Genomic DNA, 11,626 nt, shown 5'->3' on the forward strand with positions numbered 1-11,626 from the left:
TTGTAGAACTTCATGCCAATCGACATAATGGATAGGTACAAGTCTCCCATTCCTTGCTTGCATTCCTATATAATTTAGAAAATTTTCTCTATGTTCCCCTATAGGTTGTAAATCATCATTCCATTGTAATTTAATTCTTTGATCATTGGGTAGTTCTACAATGTTTCTAAGGATTGTACTCCCTCGACCTCGAGTTTGTTTTCTTGTATTATTAGAAACTATACCAAAATAAATAATGCATATTATAGTAGCATACTTAAAAATAATATAAATATGAATTGTGAAACTTTATTCTTGTAAAAATTACCTGTAGGAACTGAACCAATAGAGCTACCAATTGTACTAATGGAAGGGGTATCTCTTTGTAAATTTGTTGCAACAAGACCTTCAGAGCTTGAAGCTTCATTTCTATTATTAGTAGGCATGTTGGTTCCCAAATTTGTAATAGTAGGCTGACTTTGCTCCCTTTGTATTGATTGTGGGGACGACATCTCAATATGATTATTGGATGGGGAGCTATGGATTGGTATATCAGCTTCTCTTGATGCATTCTCTCGGACTCTTTGTAGAAATAATTGACGTTTTGATCTCCTTATTTCCTATGCAATATTCCACTACATTAAATCATATGCACAAATTATTCAAATAAGCAGATAGCTAATAGGAACAAAAATAATGCATTAAGAAAAGGAAAATAAAAATGATTTATAACTTAACCCAAATATATTGATAAAAATTAAAAAGCTATGATAGCAACCAAATAACAAATCAACATCGATCTTAAGGGATGATGTAGCTATGCCATCAACAAAAATAGGGGAGCTAATCCTATTGATATTGGTTAATGATAAGGGAAGCTCATTTATATATGAAAACTCTACATAAGATAGATACTGCTTCCAACAATTTGGTAGGTAAAGGCAAGATTCAAAGTATCGATACATATCAGGTCGTATCGGTCGATACGTATTATATTAGGGGCTTCCCAACAATTTGGAGGTGTTTTGGGGTTGACTGGTTCAAGGGGTGGTCGGACCTTACAATGACCCCTTTGAACCTTAAAAAAAAACTAAAAAAATAAAAGAAATAGGTACCGGTACACACCGCTACACCTCTACCGGTGTATTAGGTGTATCGATACTTTGAACCTCTGGTAAAGGTTTGGTATGTCTACAACTCTACATAAGATAGATACTTCTTCCAACAATTTATCAAGGTATTACATTTGCATTCATGGCTCATTCTACATTGATTTTGGTTTTGTTAGATAACCATAAAATAAGATATATCTAATTTTCTGACTATAGAAACAATTACCTTGACCCTGGCCTTTTATGGGTTGCTTATAAATTCAAAAAGGAGGAGATTCAAGAGGATGTTGTCTCTAATACTCCCTGAGAACTATTGATCAGAACCTTGCCCATGAAAACCATATCAATTATAGAGAGAGAGAGAGGCGTACAAGATACAAGCATGAGGGTTAGGAATAGTAAGACACCACAAAGAATGCTTGAAGCAACAACATGCATTGCATATGGAAATCAACCACTTCAGCTGTTACCAAAAGGCCCCTAAGCCAATTAAGGGTAAGTATTAGCTAAATAGGGACCCACATGAATGAACTACTCAATGCAAAAGCTAAAGCCTTTGTATCTCTAATTAGAAATCTGAAGGCCATCAATCCTAAGAATGCTTGAAGCAATAACATGCATTGCATAAGGAAATCAATTTTTGTAAATATCTAAATAAAAAGGGAGGAAAAACATAAACAGAAGAAGATTTCATTAATCTATAAATTATTTATTACATCTCTCAAGTCAATGGATAAAATCAAGTATAAAATTCTAAAGAAATATAAGGCTTCATTTTAAAAGTCGGTGCAACAAATCATCTGGTGTGTCTACTTCTATTCCTTCAACATCTGTCCTATTCCAATTGGAATCATCATCATTGAAAAACTAGTGTCTCTTGCAACATTGGTTCCTCACTAGGTAAGCTTTGCATAGTTGTTGCTTCCTCATCTAAGGTATTGCCTTCACCCATATTGAAGAAATCTCTTGTTCTTGTTTCGACAACAATCTTCCAATCAGGGTCTATAGGATCAGGAACATAAAATACTTGTTGAGCTAGGTTTGCTAACACATATGGATCATCTGTATTATTGATCCCCGTGTGGCATAGATGGTTAAAACTTACAAGAGTAAATCCAAATTCATCCCTTTTAATCCCTCTTCCCGATTTGACATCAGACAATCGCACCGAAATAACACAATTCTCTTATGCCCTATATAGTTCAGCTCTATAATCTCTTTTAACATGCCATAGTAATCTAAATCTCCTGCAACTGGATTCCTATCGCTCACACGTGAAAAGTTCGATGTTTTTGCAGTAACAATAACCCCATAATTTTGGGTTTTTTTATCCACATCACGAGCTACTATGCAAAATCGGAAACCATTAACAATATATCCATTGAATCTTCTAGCAATAGTATCAGGACCATGAACAAGGCTCATAATTTCTGCAGAAATTTCATCTCCTATGGCACGATAAACCCGTTCCTTGAACCAATTTGAGAAGTCACTATTATGGATTTATTCCCTAAACATACGTGTTCTTCGAGGATGTGCATTTTGACTTCCAACTTATGTTCTCTACATAAAATAAATTTACATTAGTTAAATGTGTGAGTAAGTTTAATAATCTATTGAGATATTTAAGGTGGTTATAAGTTCTTACTGGATAAAGGGGTTGATTGAGTTGGTGTTAAACAACACATACCTATGTGCCTTTTTTAAATCATCGAGATTTAAATGAAATGGCACACCTATCCCATATGACCGACCTTCTCCATCATCTCTAGAATCATCATTACGAACCCATGTATCAAATCTTGTCTCGAAATCATGCATATAACGAGAGCAGAATATCAAACACTCATCTATTAGATATCCCTCTGCAATTGATCCTTCAGGTTGAATTCAATTTCGTACATAGGACTTTAACTTTCGTAGATACCTAAAAAGCAAAGTTTTGGCATATTATTCCAAACTATTTTATTTTTAATAGGAACTATTAATAAAATATAATGAAGCAAGAAAATTGGTGAGTACCTCTCAATCGGATACATCCAACGATATTGTACTGGGCCTGCCAGTCTTGCCTCACTTGCTAAGTGAATAGTTAAATGTACCATGATATCAAAAAAGGAGGGTGGGAATATCTTTTCCAAGCAACAAAGTATGGGTACTATTTGTAGCTCAAGAACCCTGAAGTCATTTTCACATGATACTTTGGAACACAAGTCTTGGAAAAACCTACTCAATTCAACCAAGACAATGACCACATTCTGAGGTAGTGTCCTACATATGGCTATTGGAAGTAATTGCTGCATTAAAATATGGCAATCATGGCTTTTGAGACCTGAAATGTGCTTCTTCTGAACATTAGTGCACCTTGAAATATTACTTGCATACCCATCTGGAACTTTTACACCCTTTATAACTTGACAAAATACCTCATTCTCCTTTGGTGTCATTGTGAAGCTTGTAGGAGGTAAGTATGTTTTACCATATAGCATAATCTGTGAAGTGAATCTTTAATCTTCATGTCACAAAGATCTAGGCGCACTTTTAAATGATCTTTTGTCTTTTTTTCCATGTTCAATAAAGTTCCAAGGATATTATCTAAAACATTCTTCTCGATGTGCATAAGATCCAGATTGTGGCGCACTAGATTACTTGCCCAATATGGCAAGTTAAAGAAGATACTCTTCTTTTTCCAATTGTGTGTAGGTGTTTCTTTTGCAGGCGCTTCTTTCACATGTGCTTCTTTCTCAGGTGTTTTTTCCTTTGCTTTGCCACGATTCCTCTTCTTTGTTTGTCATAATTTTAGACTTCTTTTTCTTTGGACGAATTGGATTTTTAGTCTTCTTCCCAAATATCACTTTTATTCTATTAACCTCAACTAGCAACTGATTCCCATACAATTGTTTTGGTGCCTCTCTCCATTCTTGCTTTCCATTAAATCCTCTTCTATCACTCCTAAATTTGTGATCTTTGCTCAAGAACCGACGATGTCCCATGTAATAGAACTTGTTGCTATTATCCAACCACGAAGAATCTGTATCCTTGTTACAATAAGGACAAGCTAACCTGCCTTTTGTACTCTGTCCTAACAAGATTGCATATGCAGGGAAGTCATTGATCGTCCAAAGCACGAAGAATCTGTATCCTTGTTACAATAAGGACAAGCTAACCTGCCTTTTGTACTCTGTCCTGACAAGATTGCATATGCAGGGAAGTCATTGATCGTCCAAAGCACAGTTGCACGCAATGGAATTTTTTTTTCAAAAATGCATCATATGTGATGACTCCTACATTCCACAATATCTAAAGCTCATCTACCAAAGGCTGCAAATACACATCAATATCATTACCTGGAGCAATTGGATCAGGTGTAAGCAAAGACAACATAAAGTATGTTGATTTCATGCATAACCAAGGTGGTAGGTTATATGGTATCAACACAACTAGCCATGTACTATGGGATATGTTCATATTACCATATGGATTAAATCCATCTGATGCTAGGCCAAGATGTACATTGCGACAATCAAGTGCAAAATCTGGATATTGATTATCCAAGGATTTCCATGCAAGTGTATCTGCAGGATGCCTCATTACTCCATCTTGAGTCCAACCCTCTGCATGCCATCTCATATTTTTTGCTGTTTGTACAATGCCATAATGTTTTTGTAGGGATCTTCTTTTTATTTGCAATTGTGTCCTTTTCCTCATCATCAAAACCATCGCTACTGTCTTTCCACCTTGAAGTTTGACATTGTGAACATTTCTCATCATCAGATTTATCCTTCCACTATAATTGGCAATCATGAGTGTTCTCATATGATGTAGGTTCATCCATATTGGAATTATCTATTGTCATTCCAAAAACACCATGTAGTAACCCATGCATATCATCATGAGGTGGGTCATCTTGACTTGAAGGGTCGGGTAATAATGAAGTATAACTCTAACCATGTAAATACCAAGTTGTGTAACCCAACATTATCCCATTCCAAAGTAAATCACCTTCAACATCTTCTTTAGTCTTTATAAATACGTTTGCACACTGTTTGCATGGACAATAAATCTTCCCATCAACTTCACCATAGATCACTGCAAATTCTATGAACTTTTTTACTTCATTCTCATATTCATCGCTTTCCCTAGAGTCATTAATTAATAAAAGAAATTAAGAACCATAACCCAAAGATAATCTCATGTTGTAGGTTATCAATACTAAGAGTAAAGTAGATACCTTGGCCTAGTCATCCAACTCTTATCCATATCCTTCTTGCAATTTTTTTTTTTTTTTTTGTAAACAGATCAATGAATAAAACTTCTTTTAAAGCTTATGGATCTAAAACTCCTACCAAGATGGAAAGAGTTAGTTATAATAAACCAAATTCTGATCCACTTAATTCCTATAAAATAGTTTATAAAATAACTAGCGGGGACCAGTTTGATGCACATAAAAATCTAAAGGATTGAATAATTTTATTTATTATTAATCAATTGATAAATTAATAATAAAATTTTGTTGTTAATTAACAAAAAATATTCAAATTTATTGTTAATTTTTAAAATTTTAATAATTGTATTTTTATTTAATGTTGGTTTACATAAAATAATTATTGGTAATTTAATAGGAATATTTTTTAAAATTTAATTTTATTAATAATTTGTAATAACTTTAATAACGATTATTATTATTTTAATTTTTTTTAAATGAATCTTTGATTTACTTTAAATAAATAAAAATAATTACAAAAGCTAACATTTAATTTTATTAATTTCACTAATAATGATTAATTATATAGGAATGGAAATGGGGTGGGTTCGGAGTGGGGCACCCCCTCCTTGTCCTTGTCCCATAGTTAAGACACTCTAATCCATCCCTGCCCTATCCCCATTGTTGGGTGGGTTCAAGGCAAGGCACCCACTCCCCATTAGGGACAAGCAATCCTTGAATTCCCCTATCTCGTCCTCAGTGTTAAGCAGGTTTAGGGCAAGGCACCCACTCCCCATCAGGGAAGGGAATCCTCGAATTTCCCTGCCTCATTCCCAGTGTCGAGCTGGTTCAAGGCAAGACATCCACTCCCAGTTAGGGACGGGGAATCCTCGAAGTTTCCTTGCCCTATCCCAGTATCGGGCGGGTTCACAGTAAGGCACCCACTCCCCATCACTCTGTCAAGGACGGAGAACCTAATATTCAATTTGATGACAAAAATGATAATGATGAACAATCTCTAGGAAGACATATTGAAATAAGGTTTTAGATTTGGAATGAGAACCAAATAATTATGAGGTTATATTAAATGCATTTTGGTGTTTTGTAAAAAAGTGCATATTGGAATTTTGGGCTTAGGGAGTTACAAGTGTACCTATCAATACCTTGGTATGTCGTGTGGGTAGCAAGTATTTTAAATGTGCACTAGTGTCTAGCATATCAACCTCAATAAATCATGGTATGGGACAATTCTCTCTCTCTCTAATATATTTTTCCATTTTGAGTGCTTCAAATTCTACCAACAAAGTCTCTTTCTTGTGAGATAGTTGAGAAGAGGTTTTCTTTATCTTTGGAGGGATGCCTTTGTGATTATTTCCTATCAGGTTTTCCAGTTATAATCAAAGACTGCATGTGTCTTTGGCCTGCCATTGGGTTGTTTTTACTGATTTTCTGACTTGTGTTGAGTTTGACTGAACTTCAATAGGAAAAGATATGAGGATTGGCAATCTAAAAACATGCAAGGAGAAAGGAATATTCCAATGAAGTAGAATTCTATAAAGATTAAAAGATTCTAGGAAAGAGTTTATAATTATCGCCACTTCTTTTTTTATTGGTATAATTATTGTGACTTTTTTCTATCAAATATGGAGGAATAGAGCATTTTGGATGACCCTAATTCCTTCTATACTAGCACACAAGAAACATGATCTCTACAAATTTTTTGCTTGACAAGAAGCCTCAGAAAACAGCAAGCACGAATAAGGAAGCAAAAGGACAAATATGGAGATTTATACCTGGCATGCACTTTTAACTGGATTTTTTCATATGTAAATTACATACAATAAGCGATTTTTTCATAACAAAAATGGGTATTCACTACTAATGGGCATTTGATATCAGCTGAAGTTACTAAGGCGCTTACAATCTACTTACTGACCCCAAAGACTTACGAATAAGATCATGTAATCAAGATATGATACTTCTGAACTTAATGAAAAGGATATACAATAATACCTGATTTGCAAAGAGGTTCTCCTTTTTTCTATTCTTGAACAACGCAAACTGAAATTCCTGGTTATATTTGTGCTTACTAATAAGAATATCAACACAAGTAATTCATTAATTTATTTGCTTTTGGTCATTGTTAATGATTTCTTCAATTTTGGCATTTTTATTGTGGGAAATGCCAAAACATAAAACATTAAAAGCTACGAGCAAGAGTCAAGAGAAAATAACTCAAAACAGAAAACGGAAAACACAATATTGGCCATGGAGGGAAAGCCTTCAATTTGTAACTGCTATCATGTACCATAACAACTTTTTGACGGTAACTTTCAGAGATGGAGAGAATGTTTTTAGCGATCAATTATAAGTTTAATCAAAGCAATAAGAAATGATTTAATTATTTACAGTTTGGCAATAAATATGGCATTAAACAATAGCCAACTGCCAACCCTTAGTTGGGATAAGGCTTAGATCAAATGGTGATGTATGATTTCTAAGGAAATAAATCAGAACTATTCCCTTTAAGATTTCTTTAGCAGAATATCCAAACAGTCTAATGAATATTTCTTGATATCAACCAACCACATTAAAACATTAAATCTTGATTGGTAAAAGTAGAAAATGTGGACTTGGGCTGTACAATTGCGTGTCTGCTTTCAAAACCGAATTAAGAAGAGGTTCAAACCACAGCACACTCCTCTGAGTTGGCGATTCTTTCAATTCGTCATGTGGTGTGGAGTTTCTCGATCTTTGGGAAAAAATTTATCTTGGGAAAATCTATGATGTAGAAAAGATATGATATGGAAAAGACTTTGACTGATCACAACCCCTGTAAATTTGATAAAAATCCACCTGATTGGTTGATTGTAAAGTTATATACATATATATATATATATATATTTGGTGCATGATCAATATACAAAGAAACGCCACCGAATCAGTTATATGTAAGCGTTGATTGAGCTTATTTAAATTGAATTGATTGTACCTTCTTTTACCTCAAGCTATGAATACAACATACTTTTAAGGTTTCCCATACCGATCGAGGAGCCATTTTCACCTTTATTACTCCATGGGGCTCCTATTAAACAACAACAAATTTTCCATCAGGAAACGATCATCAGATCTCGTATTCACTTAAAAAAATAAATAAAAAGATGGGACCAAATCAAAGTAAACTACAAAATTAAAAACTCAACCTACCAACCAATCACGGTAGGTATTCAGCCTAACAGCCTTTTTATTTAATGTAATTCAGTCGTTTAGAATTATCCCATCAAAATCAAAGGCGTTCATGTATGAACTCATCGGGCTATCCCTCCAGAGTGCAGACCGACGGGTAATGTAGAAGAATTGAACTCATCCACGACTCTGACTTGGGAGAACACCTACTCAGGAGTCGGGAGTCAGGACAATACTTTATAGCGTATGGCACAAGGTGCTAATGTGCTATAATGCTTAACTGTCCATTAATTGTCTGACCCTTAAACATTCCAAGAAATCAAAAGACAATGGAATTTTGTTTTTGGTGAACGAAGTCAAAAGCTCAAATGAGCAGTTGGAAGTTGGGAACCTGGGTTTTAAGTGTTCCTCTACAACCAAAATTATTGATTTATTTTGATTTGACACAAACTTGACAAGATGTTTTAATGTAAAAAACAAAACTGCAGAGTGCAGAGCACTGAGAACAGAGAAGAACAATTGGGGAGTTTTTAAAGCAAAATTCTTGGGCCGTTTGACTTTCCCTGTGAACGCTTTGATTCGCAAGTTCATGGATTGGATTGCTCTACACACATTTCTTTCTTCAGTACCCTCTATTTCTGTAATTGGGGGTATTAATTGTTTGATGCAATTGTAAGATATTGGGCCCAAGGTCAAGGTTAGGACTTGACCCAAAATCCAATATACCCGCCGGGACCATCCTTGGGTGGCCCATTCACCTTTTGTTCTCTCTCTCTTTATTCTTTTTAATCCTTTATTGCTCTATAACTTGCATTTAAAGTTCTCTATCCTGCACCAACCTTTCTTGTTCTAACTATTATAACCTCTTCAGTATCATCTCTTCCAGCTTCCTTCCCACTTTCTTTTTCTATTGACTCTGCATGCTCTAATGTAGAATTTGTTCTCCATTATCCTCTTAATTCATTTTCGAATACATCAACAATAGAACAACATAATCTCACGACAGAACAACATATTTTGGTGCAGCCGATCTTTCTGGATTATTCAGAGACCACCCGATATCCATCCAACACCTAGCAGAATACGAGGCCCGATCTGCTGACCACAAAATGTGTGTAAATAACATCTACAGCTGCTGGCAATTTTTTATGATGTGCAGCTGTGATGTTATGTGCCCACGGATGTGGCCAGCATTTGGCCATTTATCCGGGTAAATATACTTACCTGGGTAATACACTTACCCGGCTAAATGTATTTATCTTTGATTTTTATTTTCCAGATGAGTGATATAATGATCATTTTATGCTTAAAAACACAAAATTAGGAGGGATAATATTACCACATCATGAACCCACAATTTTCTCCCAGTGAAAAAGTTACTTATCCATTTAGGAGAAGGGTATCACTTATCTGTATAAGTGATTTCTCATTGACCATCTTTTGCCCCAATGTTTTTCGAAATCCAGTAGTTCGTTCAGGTTGTAGGTGAGTCACTAGTCTAGCTTGATTTTCAATTTCCTTTATTTAAGTTCTTATTGATCAAGTGTTTGTTTGGCATCGCTACTGTTGCTCCAGAAAATGGCACTACATCAGCACCACATCGGAAAAAACGGTGCTCCAGAAAATGGGCATTTGTTTGGAACCGTTTTTCCATAAAAAATGGTTCTCCAAGTCACACCTTGGAAATCAAGAAGGCATGACTTGGAGCAATGCCAAATTTGGCATTTCCTGGAGCTGCAGCTCGTTGCTGCCAATAGGGTAGTGATATGGCATTGGATAATGGGTACCAGTACTGAAAACGTTTCCTGGAGCATTGATACCAAATAGAAAAAGTTGTTGTTGCTCTAGAAAATGTCTTACCTGGCAACAACATTCCCAACATTAAAAAATAAGAAAACAGTACTTCTAGCCCACACATCAGTAGCTGCAGCATCAATGCCAAAGATATACCAATTTGTTGGCTACTTGACGTGGCTGAATCACACCAATCTGAGTGACATGGTAGTTTGTGGAGTGAATTTTGTTTTAATATCTCGATGAAGCTTATCAAGTTAGCTCCACTTTGGGTTGGGCTTGGTTAGTTTTGTGTTGTGTTTGGGCCTGTGTGATGCTTGATAGTATGCCTAAAAATATTATTAGTGAAGGGATGAGAGATCCATCATATGGATGGCCGAACCCTACAGGAAGGTTGGGTGAAATTTCAAAAATTTCTCTCTCCCACGTTGGAATCACGTTCCCTATTTTAGAAAACTGCATTTTCAAGAATCAATCTTGAACTTAAACTAGACCAGATCTGAAAACAAAAGGGAGTGGATGGTTATACCGGATATAAAGTAACAATAAGCTCCAATGAAGGTGTTCACGCCCAAGGAAAGATCCAAAGACTGCTTCCACTGAAGATGACACGGTGCAGGATGAAGCAGAATCAGCAGGATGCTCTTCAACAAGAACCTAATGGAGGGCTAGTGAGCATGACTTCTAATTACCTTTTCTGCCAAAAGGTAATATCAAGAACACTTCTTGATTGCTCCCACAGGTGGAGATCGAACTGGTATGGCGGCAAAAGCAGGAAAGAGCAGAAGACAGGACCAGTCAAACTACATGTTCTTCTCTCTTTGTAATCTCTGAACAGAGAATTGTGTTTTGGAGGTTCTCCTTGCTCCTCTATTTATAGCCTTTAAAGAGAGTATCTCCTAAACCCATTAGGAGTTTCCTAATCCAAATCTTATATTTGGATCTGGACTCTCTTAAAAGAGATAAGGATAATCCCTTATCTTATCTGCAGATAAAGATCAGCCCTCCTAATCTAATTAGAAGTTTCCAAATCCAAATCTTTATTTGGATCTAGATTCTCTGAGTAGATAGGGATAATCCCTTATCCTATCTGCTAATCTAAATCCCAGAACCGCCCCTTTTTAATTAATCTCATTAAGCCAATTCGAATTAGGCTTTAGGCCCATTAAGTCCATCTGCTCACTTACCCTCCAAACTGCTGCCCAGTTGGATATCCTTGTATGGCATGGGACCCAAACATTGATCTACACATCAGCCACATGGGTTCAACCCAGCCTCTATTACAAGGCCTGGCCGAATTCATTGCATGAGACAGTAAACCCCTGAGTCCATCACCATGGGCTCTTAACGG

At 35.8% G+C, this 11,626-nt stretch overlaps 1 protein-coding gene across 1 annotated transcript; it reads right to left on the reverse strand.

Moving 5' to 3' along the window:
* Positions 1–2,192: 2,192 nt before the first annotated feature.
* Positions 2,193–4,682, reverse strand: LOC148803855 (uncharacterized). The gene is made up of 7 exons (XM_088898158.1): positions 4,439–4,682; positions 3,962–4,173; positions 3,269–3,583; positions 3,114–3,171; positions 2,782–2,968; positions 2,612–2,654; positions 2,193–2,561 (listed from the first exon to the last, which is right to left on the reverse strand). The coding sequence occupies exons 1-7, from the start codon at positions 4,680–4,682 to the stop codon at positions 2,193–2,195; spliced, it is 1,428 nt and encodes a 475-aa protein (XP_088754284.1).
* Positions 4,683–11,626: the final 6,944 nt, after the last annotated feature.

The sequence above is a fragment of the Nelumbo nucifera genome, chromosome 1, assembly GCF_055504915.1.
Source record: "Nelumbo nucifera cultivar China Antique chromosome 1, China Antique-T2T, whole genome shotgun sequence".
NCBI lineage: Eukaryota > Viridiplantae > Streptophyta > Magnoliopsida > Proteales > Nelumbonaceae > Nelumbo > Nelumbo nucifera.